Raw genomic sequence first — 20,129 nt, 5'->3', positions numbered from 1 at the left:
AGGTGGCAAAGCGCTCCCCACCACGGCCGCTGTCGGCAGGGCGAGGGGCAGCAGCAGAAGCCAGGCTGCTTCATCTTCCAGATGTGCCTGTGTGTTTATATATATATATATATATATAATTTTTTTTTTTCCCCCCTGCCAGACACATCTAAGACTAGAGCAACAGCTCGACAGCTGACACTACAGCAAAGCACATCCTTGGGCAACCACGCAGCAGCCTGGAGGTGCTCTTTTGGATGGGAAAGAAACGGGCTGCAGCGAGCCAAAAACCCCAAAAGCGTGCGTTTTGCAGAACGCCCCACAAAGTGCGCGAGGAGCATGTGTGTGTGTCCCCCCCCCGGGAGCGTGTGGGCACTAGGTGGCACGGGGACATGAAGATGTCACCGCAAAAAAATCCCGGTGGTGGGGTGCAGCTCTGGGAGCCCAGATACCACCTGGAGCTGCCGCAGGGAAAGTCCCTGTCTGGTTCCTGCCCTGGGCCAGGAGGTGACCCAGCAGCGGTGCTCCGGTCCTGGCAGGGACAGGGCAGCGAGGAGCCCAGCCCTCGCAGCACAGCGGGCTCCTGGGGAGGAAGAGGAGGAAGAGGAGGGGGATGCCAGCTCGGCACATCCCGCTGGGAACGGGTGGTAAATCCCGGGGAGCCGTTGTTTCCCCGAGGAGGGACAGGTGCCGTGGGAGAGTCCCCTCGGCTGGGCTGCGATGGTGCAAGGAGGGGAATTTGCTCTGCCTCACCTGCAGCCCCGGAGGCATCGGGAGTCCCGCGGTGATCCCCAGGAGCTCGGTTCCTGGCTTGGGATGGCCGGGGAGCCCTCGCCGGCTGCTCCCGGTGTCCTCGGCACCAGCTGGCACGGGGCACAGCTTGCCCCGGTACGGGGCAGAGGAAGCTGGAGGAAGAGCAGGTCCATGCAGGGCAACTCCCCCCAAAAGCTCTCGGCTTTCCCGAGTACCACCTCTGCCTCCCGGCATTCGATTTCGGTGGTCGGTCCAGCCGATCACCTGAGCGCCGGTGCAGCCCTGCCTCCTCCCCGTCCTGCCGTTTCTCTTTCCCTTCCTTGTGGCTTTTTGCACTGTTTTTCCCCCTCTGCAATCTTATGTCTTTCTTTTTCCCACTTCCGTAGCTACGAACACCCACATGTGTTATCTCCTTCCCCCATCCCATCCTGAAGCCTATTTATATAGAGCCCGGCTCCTGCCCAGCTTGCCAGAGAGCGCTGGAGGAGCGGGACGGGGCTGGCAGTGCCCAGAGCCCAACATGCTCTTGTTTGAACATCGGATGGCTGAAAGAGGATGCTTGCTGCTCTGGCTGCTCCCATCTGTTCTCAGAGCCCAATCTAGTGGGGAGACGAGGCCCAGGTCCATGCCGTGCCAGCAGGTAAGGCTGCTTTCCGAGGAGCCCCTGGGTTGGGATGGCCCCGGCAGCATCGCTGGGTCCGAGCGGGGCTGCCAGCATCCCTCTGCGCAGCGCAGGGTGCATCTCCTCCCCACGGCTCTCCCCTCCTTCCAGCCTCCATCTCTTTAACCTTCCCAGCTTTGATCTCCTCTCTGCTCTCCTGTCTCCGAGCCGGTCACCCACTAGCTGGTCCCCAGCACCCAGCTGCTCCCATGTCCCTGCCGTGCCGGTGACACCTTCCAGCAGTCCCTGCCGCAGGGGTGTCATTGTCAGCTCGAGATGCTTGCCAAGTGGCAGGACGGCGTGCAGGGTCTCACGGGGGTTCAGACAGCTGCCACGCACGTTAGCAAGGCAGTCGGGAGCGTGGACGTGGAGCAGCTGGTTTCTGTCCCACCACAAACGTGGCAGGGTGAGGGACAGAAACCAGCTTCTCCATGTCCAGGTTCCCAACTCCAAACTGGCAGAGGAAACCAGTTTGGAGGGAGAGGGAAGGTTGAGCCCACTAGGATGGTGCCCTTTCTCTGCCCAGACAGGACAGGGATGCTCTGGACCAGTCCCTGGGCTGTCCCAGTGCCCTCCAGAGGCCGGGTTTCCCCCACCAGCCTGCTGCATCTTCAGTGCTTACGCTACTTTTTTGCCCACCTCGCTTGCTGGGACGCATGGGAGGACAGCCTGAGGGGCCAGAGGCTGAGCCTTCTCCTTGCACCATCAGAAAAAAACTCAGCAGTGTCTCAGAAAGCCCACCTTAACCCTTGGGACAAGCTTCTTGTCTCTGAGCTGTGGCTTTAGGTGGTCCAGCCCCTTCCCATCCCAGGCTTGATGCTCATTTCCACGTTGTTCTTGCCCATCTTGGAGAGCAGAGGGCTTGGCTGGAGCTGTGGTTTGTCGCCCCTCTCATGCTGACAGCTTCTCCCGTCTCTCTGTAGAGCCCCACAAAGGTGTCTTGCAAAGGAGCTGGCCTGCGCAAGTTTCCAAAGGAGCTCAGCCAAGGAGTTAAGTACCTCGAGCTCTCCAGCAACTTCATCCAAAACCTGTCAGGCACCTACATGCCAGGGTTTGGGCAGCTTGAGTACCTGGATGTGTGCTTCAACCAGCTGGAAGCCGTGTCAGACACGACCCTGGCTCAGCTGCCCCAGCTGCGCTTTCTCCTCCTGGGATCAAACCACCTGGACCGCAATTACCTGGCTAATGGGCGAGCCTTTCATCTGCTGAGGAATATAGAGGTCCTGGACCTGTCGGCAAATAATCTGGAGAGCCACATGGCAGGCTGGTACATCAGCAACCTCACCAGGCTGAGGGTGCTGGATCTCTCCGGGAACAAGATGACCAGCCTGCTGATGGATATGTTCTGGAGCACGCCACGGCTGCGCCAGCTCGACCTCAGCAACAACTACATCATGGAAATCGAGAAGGGAGCTTTTGAGGCTCTGGAAGAGCTGGAGGTGGTGAACTTGGCTTTGAATTCCCTCCACTGTATCTCTGGCTTCAGCCTCACGCAGCTGCGAGTTTTAAATCTCAGCCACAACGCCCTGGAACTCTTCGTCTCGGAGGAGGCAGCGGAGCCCTACCTGCTTCAAGTGCTCGACTTGAGCCATAACAGACTCCTTTATTTTCCAGAGCTCCCCAAAGCCCATTATCTCACACACTTAAACCTCTCCAACAACCTTATTGCTTCCCTGCTCCCAGGCTCACACCATCCGGGGGAGTTTGTACTGCACTACAAGGAGATGGCGAGGTTTAATAGGACTTCGCGTACCGCGGCCGGTCTGACACATGTAGCTGACTTGGATCTCAGCAATAACCGGCTGCAGCTGTTCCCATTTACCTTCTTCCACAGCCTGGGCTCTCTGCACAGCCTCAGCCTGGCTATGAACTGTCTCCAGGACGTAGCTGGGGAGTCGCTCGCCGACGGCACGGAGCCCCGCGACCGCTCGCCTCCGCCGCCGGAGCGCGCCAACCTCTCCGTGCGCTCGCTGGACCTCCATGGCAATGCCATCCACGTGCTGCCACGCTGGTTTTTCGATTCTCTGCCTCAGCTGGAAACGATCGATCTGGGCTCCAACAACCTCCAGCCCTGCGAGAGCCAGGGGAGCGATCGGGGAGGGAATTCGGGAGGAGGCACCTGCACCCCCTTCTACAACGTGCCTCTCTTGAAGCATCTGAGTCTTTGCAATAACAACATCACCAGGCTGCAGCCCTACGCCTTCAACCGGACCTCGCTGCTCTCCCTAGACCTGTCGGGGAACAAGGACTTGTTCGTGCCTAAGGAAGCCCTGGGGGGGTTGGAGTTCTCCCTGCAGAAACTCTCTCTGAGGGGCAACCAGATGGACAACAGCAAGACAGAGCTCCCCTGCCTGGACACGCTCAAAGTCTTGGACCTCTCGGGCAATAATCTGAGCCTTTTGCCCGCAGGTCTTCTCTGCTCCCCGCTGGAAAGCCTGGACGTTCGCAATAACCACCTGCTGAGGTTGGAAAAGCTGGCGCTGGTGAGCTGGTCCCACAGCCTGAAGGACGTGTCCGTCGCTGGAAACCCCTTCAGCTGTTGCTCACTGGCCTGGCTGGACGTGCTGCAGGCGGCCGGCGTGGGCGTGCGGGACCTGGACGAAGCCCTCTGCACCTACTGGGACGAGAGCAGGAACTTCTCAGCCAAAATAACCAGCAGTCCTTGGTGGCTTTGTCCACATCCCAAGGGCACCGGCTCGCTGGCTCTGCTCGTGGTCGTGATGAGCCTTTTCTTTCTCAGCTCTGGGGCTTGCTGCCTTCTGAAGAAAGGACAGAAGTCGCCGGAGCGTGTGGGACTCCGGAGCAACAGGGTGGGGGTCGTACCCCACCACCCCAAAAGAGAGGAGCCAGCCGAGGCGAAGCCAGCAGACAGCATCACCAAAGTGTAGCCCAGCCCTGAGGAGCAGGAACTGTAGCAATCAGTCAGAACTCTAATTATTAATAATATTAATGACATTATTGTATTTTAGGTCTCCTCCCCTCACTGGTACCCTGTGTGTTTTGCGAACCCAATAAAGGGAGCGTGGTTGGTGCCGAGCTCTGGGCCACCTCTCCTTCTCTAGAAGTAAGGTGCCCACATCTGCTCTGTTCCCTGCAAGAAATTAAACACTCTATAAGCAATTGCGGGTGGGTTTTCTGCCCTGCCGTCATACATTCTCATCACCCAGGACAAGAAACCTAGGCCTGGGCTGCTTGTATTGATATGCCACCCCCCTGAACCCATCAGGGGCTGTTTGTGGAAAGGGAATTGTCTCCATTGGTACCACCTGAGTGTTTCACAGCTTTTCCAGCAGTCACTACCTGCCTTTTAAGTAGGTTTAATAGGTCAGTTAGCCACCTGCTCCTGCTCTCGAAAGCATCACCCAGCCTTGCGAGGAGTGGGTAGTGGCAGGGAACGGTGTCTGGTGGTGGGTCACAGTGTTGGGGTGGGGAGGGGGTTTCTGCAGGATCCCGCGTACCTCTCTCTTCTGCCTTTCCCTGCCAAGCCATCATCTGAAGGACGCTGTGGAGTTGGCAGGGCTTAAAACGACCACGGGCACTGCTGTGGATGCAGGAAGGAGTTCTGCCCTGTCCTCACCCATTGGGATAGTGAGAATGAGAGAAAAATCAAGTTTTGTGCTGTCCCTGGCTGATGCTGGGTCACGGGCTCTTGGGGGGGGTGCAGGACGTTCCCACCCCCAGCGCCTGCACTCCCGAGTCAGGGGCAGCTTGGTCTCCGTCACAGGGGGTAAGTGCTGGCAGAGCCGCGGTTTTTGGGGCATCTGGCACCCTCTGAGCACCCAGCCCACACTCAGGCAGTGTTTAATATTGGGGGGGGCTAGGACCCCAGCTAGGGAGGGCGGCAGGAGAAGGTGCTAAGTGGGACGGTGAGCTGCACCAAGGATGTGGGATGGCTGTTGCGGCGGTGTGATGGATGCTCTCGGTCCTCACACAACAGCCAGCTGTCTGTCCCGGGTGCAGTGTGTCCAGCTTCCCAGGGCAGAGCGGTGCTGTACCCCCCACGATAGCAGCCAGGTGCCCGACGAGCACCTGAAGGGCTGGGGCCAGCTCTGGGGAAGGATAAAATAAGGCTGTGATGAAACATTTCATATGTCTTTGGTTCCACCTTCAAAGTCTCCAACTGGCCTGGGCTACCTGCTTGTCCACGCACCTGTTGGGTTAGAAGCTGTGAGAGCAAAAGGGCTTGGAAGTCACTTAAAATCCCAATTACTTTCTTTTTTTTCTTTTCCCTTTCAAGCTTATCGTGGTTTTGCTGTGAAGCAAAAGGCGTTTTTGCTGTAAAACATATGCCTTCCCCACGCTGCCCACATTGCCACTGGGGCTGCAGCTTCCCGGACTTTGATGGGCATCCAGCACCCGAGGGACCCCCAGCGCCTTTGATGGCCCCGCGTTTCCATCCCCGCCTCAGTTTCCCTTTGATCTGGCACTCTGCGCCTCGTCACGGCGAGCGACCGGCCATGCCGGGGTGCCCGGGGCGTCGCGGGGGAGCCTGGTGCTGCGTGTCACCACCCTGCAGGGACCTTTGGGACGGGCAGGCAGCCCGTGCTGCTGGTGAAAACCCAGCCTCCTGCTCCAGGGCAGCTATTTGCTTGGATCTCCTGCTTCCACGCTCACCCTTCTTCTTTTTGTTCCAGCTCTCGCGTCCCTCTCATTCACCAAAGCCCCGGTGCATGCCAGCCACCCTCCCACCGCCACCACAAGCCCTCGTCCTCTCCCATCCCGGTGCTCCCCAGCTCCATCCCCTGCTCCAGCGTGGGCCCCAGCTGATGTCCCTGGGGAGACGCAGCCAGATGGGTTCTGGGCGTGAAGCACGTTGTGCCAGGACCTGCCGTGCCCACCTTGGTCTCTTCTGCGCTTCTCCTCAGCGGGGTCCCTTGTCCTCGGGTGGCACTCGAGCTCCCTGGGGCAGGGACGTGCTTTCCCGCATGCCCACGAAGCGCCGTGACAGCAGGTGGGGGAGCTCAGCCCGGCTTCAGCCCGTCCCTAAAGCCGTGCCAGCCTCCTTCCCCAGCCCAGGCGCTTGGTGACATTACAGGGACGCTCTTGGGGGCTGCCTGGCCGGAGCCCAAAACTCTGCTGTTGCCTTTGGTGGGTGTTTCTGGTACATTTTGTGTGGCCTCTGTTCCTCATTTAAACCCCCTCCCAGGCTGTACTTTCCACGCGTGTCGCCATAGGATGTCCTGCCCTTTGTGCTCCTTCTTCGCCGGCGTCTTCCTCGCATCAAGGCTTGCGGAGGGCTGCAGCCACGCAGAGCCGGGTGGCCGGCGGGGACATCGCGTACCGCCGGGTGCTCGGTCGGTGCCAGGCGCTGCCCCAGGCTTCCCGAGTGCTCCGGAGCCGTGTTTATCCAGCGCTGTTGACACAGGCTGTGTCATGTCCCCATGGATCAGCAGCAGCAGCTGGTGGTTGACCTGTGTGGGGACGGCGGTGCTTGGGGACAGCGGGCTGCTGATGCCTGAAGGTTTCTCCGGGGATTAGAGCATCTGCTAAAGCGTGTACTAAAAATAGAAGGGATCCTGGTACTGGTTTTACCCTGCAGGGAAGGCACCCAAAGACACATCAAGCTTAGGGTAAGAGGGGTGGAAGAGAGATGCTGGCCCTGCTAAGGGACAGAGAAGCTCCCAGGGGAGGAGGAGGTAAGCTTTAGGAAAGAAAGCAAGCCTGGAGAACTCCTGAGGCCAAAGAAAGGTTGTGAAGGTACGGAAACTGAGCCAGGGAAATGGCGCGTCGGGTTATTATCTTTATCGATGTCTGTGTGCTTTCCCGATTCGAGGAAAAACAGGATTCTAGGTTGTGGTCTCACAGGTACTGCAAGAAGAACTGAATCCACGTCAGCACTGAGGGCAATGCCCCCTTCTCCCAGCGATAGGAAAAGCGATGTGCTTTCAGCTTGGCTGGGAGCAGGGCACGGGGCGAGCACCCAGGGCTGGTGCTGGCACAGGGGGACGACGAGGTGTGACCGGGCTGGCCAGACCCTGCCCCTGCGAACCGCATTCCTGTCAGCAGAAACCAGCACGAGTTACCCACGAGGTCAAGAGAAACCCGGCTGTGGTGCTAACTGGTGCTAACAGGAGGGGTACGTCCTATGTTCTGCATTGCTCCTCAGCCTGAGCTTCCCACGGTTTATGGGAAATGGTTTGCTTATCCCAGTGATGTCTTGGCATCTCAAGCTTTTTCTTGATCCCAAATAAGGGTAAAAGATCTGTAGAATATTGAAGTTCAAACAAATAAAGCGATGATGCCAAAAAATGTTGCATTTTCATGTCATGCTGTAAGGCAGTAGGAGTATAAATTTTGGTCTGAAAAAATAGCAGTGGTGGTTAAAATATTGTGACCATTTACAAATTTTCTAGAGAACTAGTTGAGAAATCCAGCAAAACTCATTCTTTCCAGTGGAAAGCCTTCACATTTCACTGGATCTGCATTTTCAAAGAAAAATAGATTTTATCAAAAATTTCCAACTAGCTGTTCTGCTAACTCATGTGGAAATTACCTTGTCTGCAACTAACTTCAATTACAGCACACTCTTTTTTTTTTTTTTTTTTTTTTTTTTTTTGCCCTCCCTTTTTCCCTTTCTCTCCATGGAGACAAGAGCCAGAGCTTCATCTGCTTCAAGAGCTGAAGAATATCCTGGTCACTGGCTGGCAGCTATCGCTCCTCGAGCTGCCCCTGCCTGGCAGGGCAGGGAGAGCACTCCTCATCCTCTGGCTTTAGACAGAGCATAGGTTAGCCTAAATCTCCCAACTCTGCTATAAGGTAATGCAAGATAACGTGCTTTAGGCTGTTGTGAGGCGTGAAACCATCGAAGCAGAGCACGCTATTTTCCTCCCTCTGCCCAGCAGCTCCTGGCCTGGGTTTGTCCTGACCAAAGAGCTCAGGTGAGTCCACTTCCATGCACAGAGAGCAGCAGAACAGCTGCTGAAGGTATCGTTTCTTTTAATTTTTGCTGATATTGCTGTAATATGCATTCCCAGATGCAGCTGATCTCATAAACCACTGTCGTCTTACCATAGCCTGGCTCCCCACGGCTGGGCGCCTTTTACGTGCTCCTAGCTAATGCGGCATTTGCTCTGTGGCTTTGGGATGGGACAGGAGGCTGGTGACAGCGGCTCATCCCCATGTGTCACCTCCAGGACATCAGCCTGTGTCCCCCTCCCGGTCTTAGGGCTGTGCCACCGCTGCTTTCCATTATCACTCACTGCCACAGCCTCTTCTGCATGACTCAACAAAACTCCCCTGACAGCTATTTCTAGCCTAGTTAGTGAGGTCGGGCGTGTTATTCATGACACTTTCTTCCTCTCTGGTGGGGCTCCAGCCAGGCTGGGACCTGCCACCAGCTCTCCAGCACGCAGACCTTCAGCCAGAGGAGACTCTGGCAGCGGACAGAAGGGAAACGCAGCTCCCACCATCTCCCCTGCCTTGCAAAGTCCCGTACTGCCTTCTGCAGCATCGCTTGCCCGGGTTGTCCCGAGCTGCTGGGGAGGGGGTGCAGATGCCGACACATGTTCTGCAGCTGGATCCCCTCGATCCAGCTGTTCCCGGGCCCTGGGGACAGGGCGTGCTGCAAAGCCTGCTCTGGGCTGCCTCGGCAAGAGGACGTTGCTCCGGCCGCAGGCAGCCCTGGTCAGGGCAGCCCATGAAGTGTCACCAGGTGTCTGTCTCCTTACAGCTTGAACCCACCAGCAGGTGTAGACCCCTGGTCCCAGCTTTGGGGTGCTGGAAGGCAGCACGGTGCGTAAGCGGCTCCGGAGGAGATCCGCTGGCAGGAGCGAGTCCTCGCCAGTCCCCGTCACCCCCCAGCCTGCTTCTCAGTATCCGTCCTGTGGTGAGGTCACCGACTCCACCGCTACCTCGGAAAGAGGAAGGAGGACGGTTTCGCTAAAGGAAAGCAGCCCTCTGCAGCAGGACGGTCACCTGGCACCCAGGGCGACCCTCACCAGCATCCCCAGCCTCCGGAGGGGACGGGATGCTCCCGGGCGCCTGCCTGCAGCAGGGATCTCGTCCGCAACCTCTGGGACACGGGATGGAAGCTGGCCAGGGAGCACGACCTGCCTCCTCGCCGAGACGTCAGTGCCCCATGACGGCGTGCCACAGCCACCTGCGTCACCGCGACCCGGCGTTGTCACGGGCAGAAGGATGTGGCTCCTCAGGCGGGCGGTCAGTCGGTAGGTGAGCGTGGGGTGGGGGACCGCCGAGGTCGGCAGGGGCTTGAGGGGACACGGGACATTTTGATGGCGGGGGAGCCCCGGGAAGGTCCTTGTATGAAGCTGCTTCTCCTGAGCCTGGAAGCCAGCTGGGATGGTAGACGGGGAGGGGTCCCCATGTGCTTATGCAGGTCACAAACCATTCAGGGGCATTTGCTTTGGCCCCTGTCCGAGTCCCAGTAGTGGGGGACACGAACCTTTGGCCATCCCAGACAACTATTTGATGTTCCTGCGCTAATTAGCTTAATCCCAGGAGCAAACTCTGTGTGCAGGCAAGCCCCGACCCAGCAGCAGGTCTTCTCCTTGCCCTCCTGTGAGCTCCTCCTTGAGCTTTCCCCTCCGGGCTGTGTCCCCAGAGCAGCCAACACCAGGCAGGCAGTTGGGGGATGACATTTTCCAGTGTCCTTCCCCACTCCTCGCCTGCTCCCCTCTGGTCTTTCCCTCTGCTCAGCACCTGCAGATGAAGCCCCAGCAGCGTGGCTGCACTTTCTCCCCACGGCGGCTCTCCGGCCCGGGCAGGCTGGGGAAGGAAAGCCTTTCTCCTGAGCTGGGAATCCCCTCCTGCCCTCCTCCTTCCCCAAGAGAGAGCCTGACACGGAAGAGGAAGAGGTATTTTTAGCACTTACCCTACGATTGTTTCAAGGATTGAGCTAAGAAGAGGAATTGACATCAAATGAAGGATTGCTTTTTTGCTTTAAGGGGAAGCCTTTTTTTTTTTTTTTCCTACTACTCAGTCATTGCAAAACTTTCTGTGAAAAGGGACTGGTAAAAAATCACCTTTTGTAGGAGGCAGCGGGAGATTGGCGTCATAAATCGCTGGACGCTGTTCCCTACGCTGGCACTGGCTCCTCGTGCCCTTGCCCAGCTCCCACGGTGACCTCGCATCCCAATGGAAGGGGACAGGGTGGTACTAAGCCCCTCTGCCCCAGCGCTGGTCACAGCTCCCAGCACCTGCGGAGCTATGAGATGCCTCCACCTGCCAGACCATCCTCGCACACGTCCTCTCTGCATTCCTGCTCTCCAGCAGCTTTTCCCGACTGTTGTCCATGGCTTCTTCTGAAGCCCCTGGGAACCCAGGTGCTCTCGCCTGCCCAGCTGCCATCTGACCCCAGTATGTACTGGCTATGGCAACCCATTTGAGATCCTCCAGGTCCCAGAATAAGACGCCATCCACACCTTGAGGAGTTTGCCTGAAAGCAACATGGTTAATAGGGGAAAAAAGTGCCTTGCTGCAATGTGAGACTTGCCAGCACCAACACGACAGGCAGGAGCATGGTGAAAGCAGGTTCTCCAGACACCCGAAAGGGAGATGGTGGCCCTTAAAAGCAAAACCACTGGCCAGAAGGTGGCAATATCCCCTCTCCTTTCTAGGCCTGACACTGTGCAGAGCAGAGAAGGGATCAGCCCCTTGTGCTGGGGATGGGTCCATTTTGGTTTGGAAGCTCTAACCCCACTCGGACCCACCTTTGGATTGAACAGCTCGGGCAACGGCAGGACGATGCTCCATGTCCCACCCAGGTGGTCGGGCATCCCTGATGTCCATCTCCTGAACCTCAGCCTGCACTGGCCATAGTGGGTGCTGGTGTTGTGAATGTCACAGCACCTACGGTCACAGGGTGTTTCACGGGGAGGGGGGGTTGCAAAGCCCTGCCCCAGGGAGGAACAGCCCCAGGCACCAGTATATGCTGGGGCCACCCAACGGGAAAGCAGCTTCGCCTAGACAGCAACCCTAGACCTTCCTCCCCCTCCACCTGCACAGAGGTGGGCTTGCACTTTGCCCACCTTTGTGTCTTGCTCAGGAGAGATTAGGGGACTGCTGACCTTCCTGACCCTCTTGTCTGAAATCTTCTCTCATAGGGTCTGTTTGTGCTGATGGTCACTTTTTAAATCTTTCCAGAAGGATTAGCATCTCCAGCAGAGCCTGTGTTCCCACTGAAACCTCCTCATCCCTCAGCAGAGATGTGGCAATGGGACAATTTGGAGCAACAACCAGCAAAGCAGCTCTTCCTGGCAGGCTGGATGCAGGACACCTGCTGCAAAGGAGTCCAGGGCAGAGTGTAACTGGGAGGGACTGGAAGCCACTGGAGGCCCTGCGTCCCTCTGGCTGGTGTCTGAAGAAGGAGGTGTCTCTTTACACATGCCCAGCACACAGGATTGCCTTTGCTTGGCAATTCCTGCCTTGCACATGCTCGGTGAACCGCTGCCCTCCCTCTGCCCACTGAGCACATGATGCCCAAAAAAGCACCCAGGCACCTCCCAACACTGACAAAAGCAGCTTTTCCTGGTCAAAAAATTCCTAATCCCTCCAGAAGCTGTTCAGATTTCCCCGCAATGTCCCCCTCTGGCCCAAGGCATTTCCCCATTCCCCAAGGCTGAAAAGGGAACTTACAGAGAATATGATTTCATAACATCAAAATCCTCGGGGTTAGAGTGAAAGGAGCGCTTGGGCTAGCACAAGGGAGAAGTGTGGACACCGTATCTGATTTGGGGTCAAGGTAAGAGAAGGATCTGCAAAAGCCATGACTGAGAAGGTGAGATGTCAAAGAAATATCAGGGACTTCCAGAACACAGTGAGTACCAGCAGAACCAAACCGACTCAAGAAAGGTGAAAGCCAAACTATGTCGCTGCAGTGAGACGGGTCTGACTTCGGTCTTTTACCAAAGACAATGGATAACTTCACGGCAAAGGACCCCAGCTTTACCCCGGGGCCGAAGGAGTCTCGCAGCACCCAGCTGTTGGTCATACAGCAGGGCCCCAGGCACCCCAGGGTGCTGTCACCCTCTCCTGCACAGCACCAGCATCTGGCCCCAACAGCGGGTGCTGCTTTGTGGGGCTTTTCTACCTCAACCCGCAGGGTCCTGTGATGCGTATAAGCAAAATCCATCACGCCGGGGACTTAACAGGGACTCTCTCTCCTTGCAGAGACCTCGGTAGAAGGGGACCAGGTTTGGAGACTGGGTTCATCTCTGTCATATGCCACCCGGGACTGGAGCCAGAGAGTTTGATCTTACAGGGGACGGCAGTACCAGGGCTCAGGTACCACTGGGGCAAAACAAACAGCAGCTTTCTTCAATAGCAGGGATGCTAGGGGAGACATTGGGCTGATGAGGGAGCAGCTGAGTTGAGCTGAAAATCCGGGGGCTTTCAGAAAACTGAGAAAAAAGTGAATTGCATTGTGGAAATGGCCAGGGTGCTTGAATTGTGTCTGGGACCATAAGGAAGCCTAGAGAGTGAAAGATGCTCTAGGGACTGCCCAGGCTGAAACAGCGTGGCATGTCCTGACGCTCCCTCATCTCCTCCTGGCCGGTTTTCCCAGGTGAGCCCGCTCCTGCAGAACATCCTTCCCACGGAGGCCGGTGCGTTGCCAGCACATCACATCACCCCTGCGGATGGATGAAGTCTGCCCAGATGCCTGTGCTCGACCTCCCTGCAGGCTGTGAGTTACCCATCCCACAGCTGGGGATCACACACTGCTCTAGCTAGTGTCTGACTTGCCCTTACATCTTCCTCCGTGGGGCAATAATCGGGGCTGGAGAGGGCAGCAGAGGGGCAGGACCTGCCCTGATGTCCCACAGGTGCTGGAGGACTCTGGGGTATCTGACGCTTGGTCTGCGGTGGTTGGAAGCAGCATGTGCTACAGGAGAGGGTATGCTCATTGCTACCTTAGCCCGTAAAAACAGGCAGACTGTTGTTACTTTAATCAGCTTAGTCCTCATTTTAGAGACAGAAACCAAAACACAGGGTTTGGTGTTAGGGAATATAGACCTGGGTTATCCCTTGTCCTCTCCAACAGGGACTCCTCTTTCTGCAGCTGGGAAAGCACTTCCCACCCTGAAATACTCAGGCACAATTTTCTAAGTGCTGGTTGCAGTGAGAAAAGGTTCCTCTTGCCCTAAACCAGGGACTCCCAGCCCAACAGTGCCAGTGTTCAGCCAGTGGGATGTCGAGAGCAGGGCAGGCTTCCTGCTCAGACCACTCCGAAGCAGAAATCCGTGGATAGCACTGGCTGGCCTCCACGTGCCCTCTGCAGAGACATCCAAGCTGTGCACCCCGACGAGCAGCTCAGCAAATTTGCTTTTGTCCTGTATCTTTCCTCCTCCTGCTGAAAAATCATTCCTCAGCTGACAAGAGCTTTGGAGCCCTTTGGTGTCAGTCCCCAGGCATCAGGGAGAGGAAGGTTAATGGGATCAGAGCCAGCTGATTCCAGGAACACTGAACACAGCATCTCTTTCTTTTCTCTCTGTCCTTTAATTAAGCCTCATGTAACTCTGCTTGGGATTTGGGAGTGACCTCGGCGCTTTCCTAGCAGGACCCTTCCTCACGGGCCACTGCTCCGGCACAATGCACCTTGGCCTTTTCATCCCAAGGGAGTAGTTTGGGAAGGTCAACAATTCAAGCTGCGTGTCCTAGTTTTGGTGCACGTGGTAGCAAGTCAAAGGGAGGTCACGGGGGATACAAACCAACCACCCAGTTATGTCCTGTAAAGGGAAAGCACCTTCCAGTGACAAGGGAAGTTGCACAGTGAGGGAGAAAGTGAAAGCCCAAAGTAGAGGTCTTCAACCTGTGACTGCTTCCAAAAGAAGCTGGTGTCAGCCAGACTTCTCTCTCAAATGTCACCTCCCACTGTGTGAAAATATCAGCCCACCTGGTTCCTGCAGGTCTTCATAGCAGCGAGGTCGCACTTTTGTTTTTCTACTTAAGGAAGGGAAAGATTCAGAAAAAAACCACCCTTGTGACAAGCATGTGTAAGCCATGGAAATGTCACACCAAACCACCCCCTGTCCAAACAGGCACTGTTTTCCTGGCTGCATCATTTCTGCCAGCTGTAGTCTGGTCCCTGCAATGAAATGGGCACTTCTGCAGCTGATACCCGTGCCCAGTGCTGCCTCACGGACATGCACGCATCATTTTGCCCACAGCACCAGGCAAACTCCCCTCTGGGCTGTCTGTGAAACAGCCGGTGGACTTTAAGCTCATTTTCTTGGCCTGGAGAGGCAAATTGCTGTGGAAGCCGGTTATGCTGTTTTCAGGAGACTGGAATTAGCAGTACACATCGAAGCATTAGTCCTGATCTGGAAAGCCCAGCAACAAAGTCAAAGCAAAGTCCTTTAGCTGTCCCTCCTGCCGTGCACTTTGGGGTGCTGAAGGCAACAGAAAGCCCAATGCCAACTATGGACTGGGGTTTGCAGCGCTGACAAGCTAAAGACAGCCCCATGCTGAGTTAGATCCTGCTCCGACCACATGTTTTCTAATGGGCGCATTCAGTTTTAGGGCTGTTTCTCAAGTTTGCGTGGGCAGGGCTGTAGAGCGGAGCGGGGCGGAGGGAGCCCTTGCACTGCAGCCCAGCACCTTCCTGCAGCGGGGAGAGGTTGCTTTAGCCCCATCACTTTGAAATGTGCTTGCGGGCTGCGTGCCAAGAGCCTTTCCTTCTGCTCCCCCTCTTTCTCTGCAGTTATGAAACCCACCAGCAGCTGCCGATGCCCTGACTGAGCATGGGCCGGTAAGATGGTTTGTCTGTAGGAAAAGGGGCTGAAGCTGTGAAGTCTGTGTCTAGGGGCAGGATTTCCCCACATTCAATGAGCTTCAGTCCCAGCGCAGCCTTTGGCTGGGTCCTCTCCAGGCTGGTGAGACCAGTATCCACACCCTTGATTGACACATATACATCTGGAGTCTCGGTTATTGCAGAATCCTGGCTGTCCTCATGGGTCTCTGGAGACAGAGGAGGCAGATGGCTGAGACTTTCACTCTTTCTGGGTCAAGTAAAACGTATTTTTTAAAGCTTCTTGCAAGGAAAATAAGAAAAAAAGCCAGAAATTACTATAAGCCTGTGCCAACCCCATCTGTCCTTTACTAACATCCTCCCTTTCTGATTCCTGCCAGCAGTTACAGGGATGAGTTTTTACATGCCCAGCAAAGACCCATGTATTTGCTTTGCGATCCAGTGGCTCTCCCGAAGATGCCAAAAGCAGAGAACACCACGGCTGCGGCATCGGGGCCCCCTGTGCCCAGCACCTCTACGCCAGCCTTTCGCGGGGTGACGTGCCAGACCCGATACCCCCCCCCCAACTCCCCATCGCCCCGAGCCCCTCCGTCCTGCAGCGGGTCATCTCTTAATCGCTTCCCAGGTGCTGTTTCAGGGATGGTGGCTGCTAATAACAGCTGGACCCCCCCCTCCACCCCCACCCCCTGCCCTAAACCGCTGTGAATGGCACCGAAACCGCCTTTGTTCCCCTCCCCGGGGGGGGGGGAGGACCGTGCTGCCTGCAGCTATAAAAGGGGGCGGCTGCACCGAGCAGCCCCCGTCCCAGTCCGGGTCCCAGCCCCGGTCCCAGTCCCAGCCATGGGTCACCCCACCACCGCTGCCGTGCTTCTCTGCCAGCTGGGGCTCACCGCGGCCATCCACTGGCTGTGAGTAGTAGCCCCATGGGGGGGGATGCACGCCCTTTTGGGGCTCCCCCTCTCCGGCTGGGTCGCCGGAGGGGTGCCGGTGGTCCCCCTCACCCCGTTGATACCCATCCTCTCCCCGCAGCGGGCTGACGGAGAGCGGCAGCGGGGTGGCCTGGAATGAAAGCCACCACTGCCGGCTGCTCGCCGGGTTGGTGCCGGACCAGTTCCAGATGTGTCGGAGGAACCTGGAGGTCATGCACAGCATCGTCCGGGCCGCCCACCAGACCAAAAGCGTCTGCCAGAAGACCTTCGCAGACATGAGGTGGAACTGCTCCTCCGTCCAACGTGCCCCCAGCTTTGGCCCTGACCTGCTGAAAGGTAAAGGATGCTTCATCCGCTGTGTTCATGCTCCTCTTTCTGCCCCACGTAGCTTTCCAGGCAGGCAGCGCTTTAGCGTGCAGCACTGCTGTTCAGCTGATGGGTGTCAGTTTTGCCTTAGATATCTATTTCGGAGAACGCTGGCTGCTATCACACCGGTGTTCATCCTGTGCAACTTAGATCTGCAGGAGATGCCAGGCAGTAACTTCCATTTCAAACAAAAACAGCTGCTAGAGGCTCCAAAAAAAAGGGGGAAGAAGTGGGGACATATAGGCTGTATACTGACAGCGTAACATAATGGGTGGCACAGGTTAAACATACAGTGCAAGAAAAACGCCGGGCCTTGGTTTTATCCTATTGCAAGAAGAAAAATCCCGCATTTGCACTGTGAGGTCTTTGAGAGGAGTGTTTGGCTGGGCAGGGAGGAAGGACATCTCCCCCTCTTCTTCCCAGGGACCCGGGAATCCGCCTTTGTCTACGCCCTGGCTGCTGCCGCCGTCACGCACGCCATCGCCCAAGCCTGCACCTCGGGAGAACTCCCTCTCTGCTCCTGCGGCTCCATCCCTTCGGAGGTCCCCGGGCCGGATTTCAGATGGGGTGGCTGCGGGGACAACCTGCGCTACGGCCTCCAGCTGGGCACCGCTTTTGCTGACAGTCCCTTAAAATCCAGCAAACTGGGGACACAAGCTCTGAAGGCCATGCATCTGCATAACAATGCGGTGGGCCGGCAGGTGGGTATGATGCCCACCACGCATTGCTGCAGCCCACCACGCCGTACAGCAGCCTGGCGGGCAGAGGTGCCTAATGGAAGGCGGTGACCTCTGGCCAGGCTGTTGGGATGCTCTCCTTAAGGTCAGGAGGCAACTAAATGGTTAAAACGGAGTTACAGGGCATTTGCAGAGACAACCCCCACGGCTACCCACCCCCCCCAGCCAGCCCTGCACCCTTTCCACAACTAGAACAAGGTATTTGCCACTTCACACCAGTACTTCCAGCGCTTCTTTCGACCCTTCTGATGGGAGCAGAGGCCCGTCCTGCTCCGCTCCAGCTGGGCTTCCCAGCCCTGCCCAGAACTGTGGGGTTTTGTGCTTTCACCTGCTCCTGTTCCCCAGGTGAGGACGTGGCCAGCCTGCACCCGTGATGGCTAGGGAAGCCACCAGCCCCGTTGCAAGCTCCAGCAGGGAATTGCCCAAGGGCTGGGTTCTTATCACGAGGGGGACGAAGCAGGGCTGAGTCCTTGATTGCCCCATTATAATCATTTAAAGGTGGCAGTAAGCAGCTGAGCTCTTTCATCTCCTGAAACTTCCCATGGATGCTCTTGCAAACCAATCCATAGGGTGGGTACCGGGAGAAAGCAGAAGGAAATTCATGTTTTCCTGTCCTCTGCAGGTGCTGAGTGACTCCCTGGATACCAAGTGTAAATGCCATGGTGTTTCAGGCTCCTGTTCGGTGAAGACCTGTTGGAAGGGGCTGCCAAACCTGGATGAAATTGCCTCTGACCTCAAGTCCAAGTACCTGGCAGCCATCAAGGTGACCCACCGGCTTATAGGGCCCAGGAAGCAGCTGATACCCAAAGAAATGGACGTCAGGCCAGTGAAAGAGACGGATCTGGTTTATCTCAACAACTCTCCTGACTACTGCACCCCAAATCTCCACCTTGGGTCTCTGGGGACACAGGATAGGTAAGAAACTGCTGCAAATACGGTCTAACTCAGCCTCCCATTTTATGAGTGTCTGTACCGCTGGGTTTGAGAGCCTGCTCCGGGAAGCTGGTGCGGATGAGCAGTCGGTCCCCTGCCAGATGTGGACACCACAGGGACTGCTGAGAAATCTTGGCATCTTTAAGTCCCAAGGGCAGGAAGGCAGATGTCATTCTAAAAAGGCAAGGGAGAGCCCTCACTGAGAGTCCGTCAGCTCCACTCTCCAGGACAGGATCCATCCAGTGAGGAGTCAGAAAGGGCGATACCGCCTCTCCCTGCAAGCCTTTGGGTGCTGCCTGCCAGTAACCAGGACGGTTCAGCAGGTCCTCGGAGTCCGCGGTGCTTCCCAGATGTCTCCTTTCCGGATTAGCTGCAGGGTGGCATGGGGGGAGTTTTTAGAGGGATGGGGAAGGCTCGTTTGAAGGCTGAGCCAGGGCTGCCTCGGGGCTGTGACTTGCAATCCCTGCTAGATTTAGCAGTAGCAAAAGTTCCTGGTCCTAACCATCCGCCCTTCCTTCTCCACGGGAAGTTCCTGCCCCCAGCGTGATACCGAGTGAGCGTGCCCAACCTCAGCCGCAGCTGCTCAAACGCTGCCGCAGTAACGCGGGCTGCCATCGACCCCAGTTTGCAAGCAGACCCGCGCAGCTCGTTGCCTCCCATGGGCAAGTAAGCTCCGGGAGGAGGCCAGGGCAGAATGCTGTGGGTGCCACGGGTGGGCAGGTACGCTCCCTCAGCTCCCGCTTGCGTATTCTCCTCTCGACAGGCAATGCAACAAGACCTCCGTGGGCAGCGACAGTTGCAACCTGATGTGCTGCGGCCGCGGCTACAATGCCTACACGGAGGAGGTGGTGGAGAGGTGTCACTGCAAGTATCACTGGTGCTGCTACGTGGTGTGCAAGAAGTGTCGGCGGAAGGTGGAGAGATACGTCTGTAAATAACGCCAGAGGCGTCACGGCAGGCGGGAGGACTCTTGCATCGGTCTCCTCCGGGGCACAGCTGGAGACCGAACGCCAGCCGCAAGGGATGCTCTGAGCTACGGCAAGAAGGCGGCTATGCGGGAAGCCTGGACTCTCGCATTACCACGGCAGACCTCAAACTGAGAGATGCCGGGAAGCCTAAGACGAGAGGCCGACCTCTGTTCCATCTCTCCAGAGCAAGACAAAGGGCTGCCCTCCTGCAGCTGATCGGGAGTGTCCAGCCCTCTGTCTCCAGCTGGGGACAAACCATTTATCACTCCGCATGCACAGGCCCTTTTCTCCAAGGGTGAATGGGGACCCTGGGCTGCCATTGTCTCTTTGCAGGAGGTTTCTGACAGTGGCCTGAAAGCCAGGAGTGATGGATGGGAAGGGGGGTAGACAGTTGTCCATTGGGAGAAGGCTGCAGGGGAGGAAAGCTGCTTCGGGTGAGGGGGTCATGGGCAGATCCTTTGGGGACAGGTTTCTGCTGTGGACTCACCCAACACCATTGAATGTTCCTCCTCAGGGACAACTCCTGGTCCTGTGCCCTTTGCAGCATCTGAAATGAAGACACAGGCTGGGACACAGGCAGAACCAGTTATTGCTCCAGGAGACAGAACTTGTCGATCCTCCCCATGACCTGCATGGACATCGCCGCTGCTCTCAGTGATGACTGATGACAGCAGACAGATCTAGGGACAGGACTGGTCCCAGAGGCTGCCAAAGCAGGGCAGCATTACAAAACTGCACCCAGCAGTCTTGTATTAACAAGGCAGCCATGGAAGTACTGTAGCTTCTGCCCTCTGGGCTTGTGGTGGAGGTGGAAGCCCACTCAACGTGTGGCATATTCACGGCTTGTCCTTCCTGCCCCCTCCTTTAGACCACTAAGGTCTTCAGCCCACTCCTTCCACCCCCTTAACACCAGGTGTGCTGGCACTCTGGCCTGGAGAGAGGACATGACTCCAGGGACCTAGGGAAATAAGAATGAACCTTTAGTCTCTGTACTTACTGTAAGTGGGATTCCGGTGTGTGTTTTTAAAATAAATGTATTATACTGTACCTCTCTGCGACATGTTTCCTAGGTCAACCTCCTTTCTCCAACTCCTTCTC

At 56.8% G+C, this 20,129-nt stretch overlaps 2 protein-coding genes across 3 annotated transcripts; both read left to right on the top strand.

The window, feature by feature from the left end:
* Positions 1 to 1,192: 1,192 nt before the first annotated feature.
* Positions 1,193 to 4,765, top strand: LOC142043121 (transforming growth factor beta activator LRRC32-like). The gene is made up of 2 exons (XM_075053901.1): positions 1,193 to 1,372; positions 2,317 to 4,765. The coding sequence occupies exons 1-2, from the start codon at positions 1,253 to 1,255 to the stop codon at positions 4,279 to 4,281; spliced, it is 2,085 nt and encodes a 694-aa protein (XP_074910002.1). The 5' UTR covers positions 1,193 to 1,252; the 3' UTR covers positions 4,282 to 4,765.
* A 3,420-nt stretch (positions 4,766 to 8,185) lies between these two features.
* Positions 8,186 to 19,987, top strand: LOC142043042 (protein Wnt-11b-like). 2 transcript variants are annotated; one of them, XM_075053713.1, is made up of 9 exons: positions 8,186 to 8,271; positions 9,063 to 9,558; positions 11,495 to 11,720; positions 12,521 to 12,634; positions 12,915 to 13,034; positions 16,128 to 16,363; positions 16,817 to 17,094; positions 17,753 to 18,045; positions 18,827 to 19,987. In XM_075053713.1, exons 5-9 carry the CDS (start codon positions 12,988 to 12,990, stop codon positions 18,999 to 19,001), a joined length of 1,029 nt encoding a protein of 342 aa, XP_074909814.1. In that variant the 5' UTR covers positions 8,186 to 8,271; positions 9,063 to 9,558; positions 11,495 to 11,720; positions 12,521 to 12,634; positions 12,915 to 12,987; the 3' UTR covers positions 19,002 to 19,987. The 2 variants fall into 2 exon arrangements, with proteins under 2 accessions (XP_074909814.1, XP_074909813.1); XM_075053712.1 differs by having other exon boundaries at positions 11,495 to 12,634.
* The last annotated feature ends 142 nt before the right edge of the window (positions 19,988 to 20,129 follow it).

The sequence above is a fragment of the Buteo buteo genome, chromosome 22 (genome assembly GCF_964188355.1).
Source record: "Buteo buteo chromosome 22, bButBut1.hap1.1, whole genome shotgun sequence".
NCBI lineage: Eukaryota > Metazoa > Chordata > Aves > Accipitriformes > Accipitridae > Buteo > Buteo buteo.
This window is presented reverse-complemented; position numbering and strand designations above follow the sequence as displayed.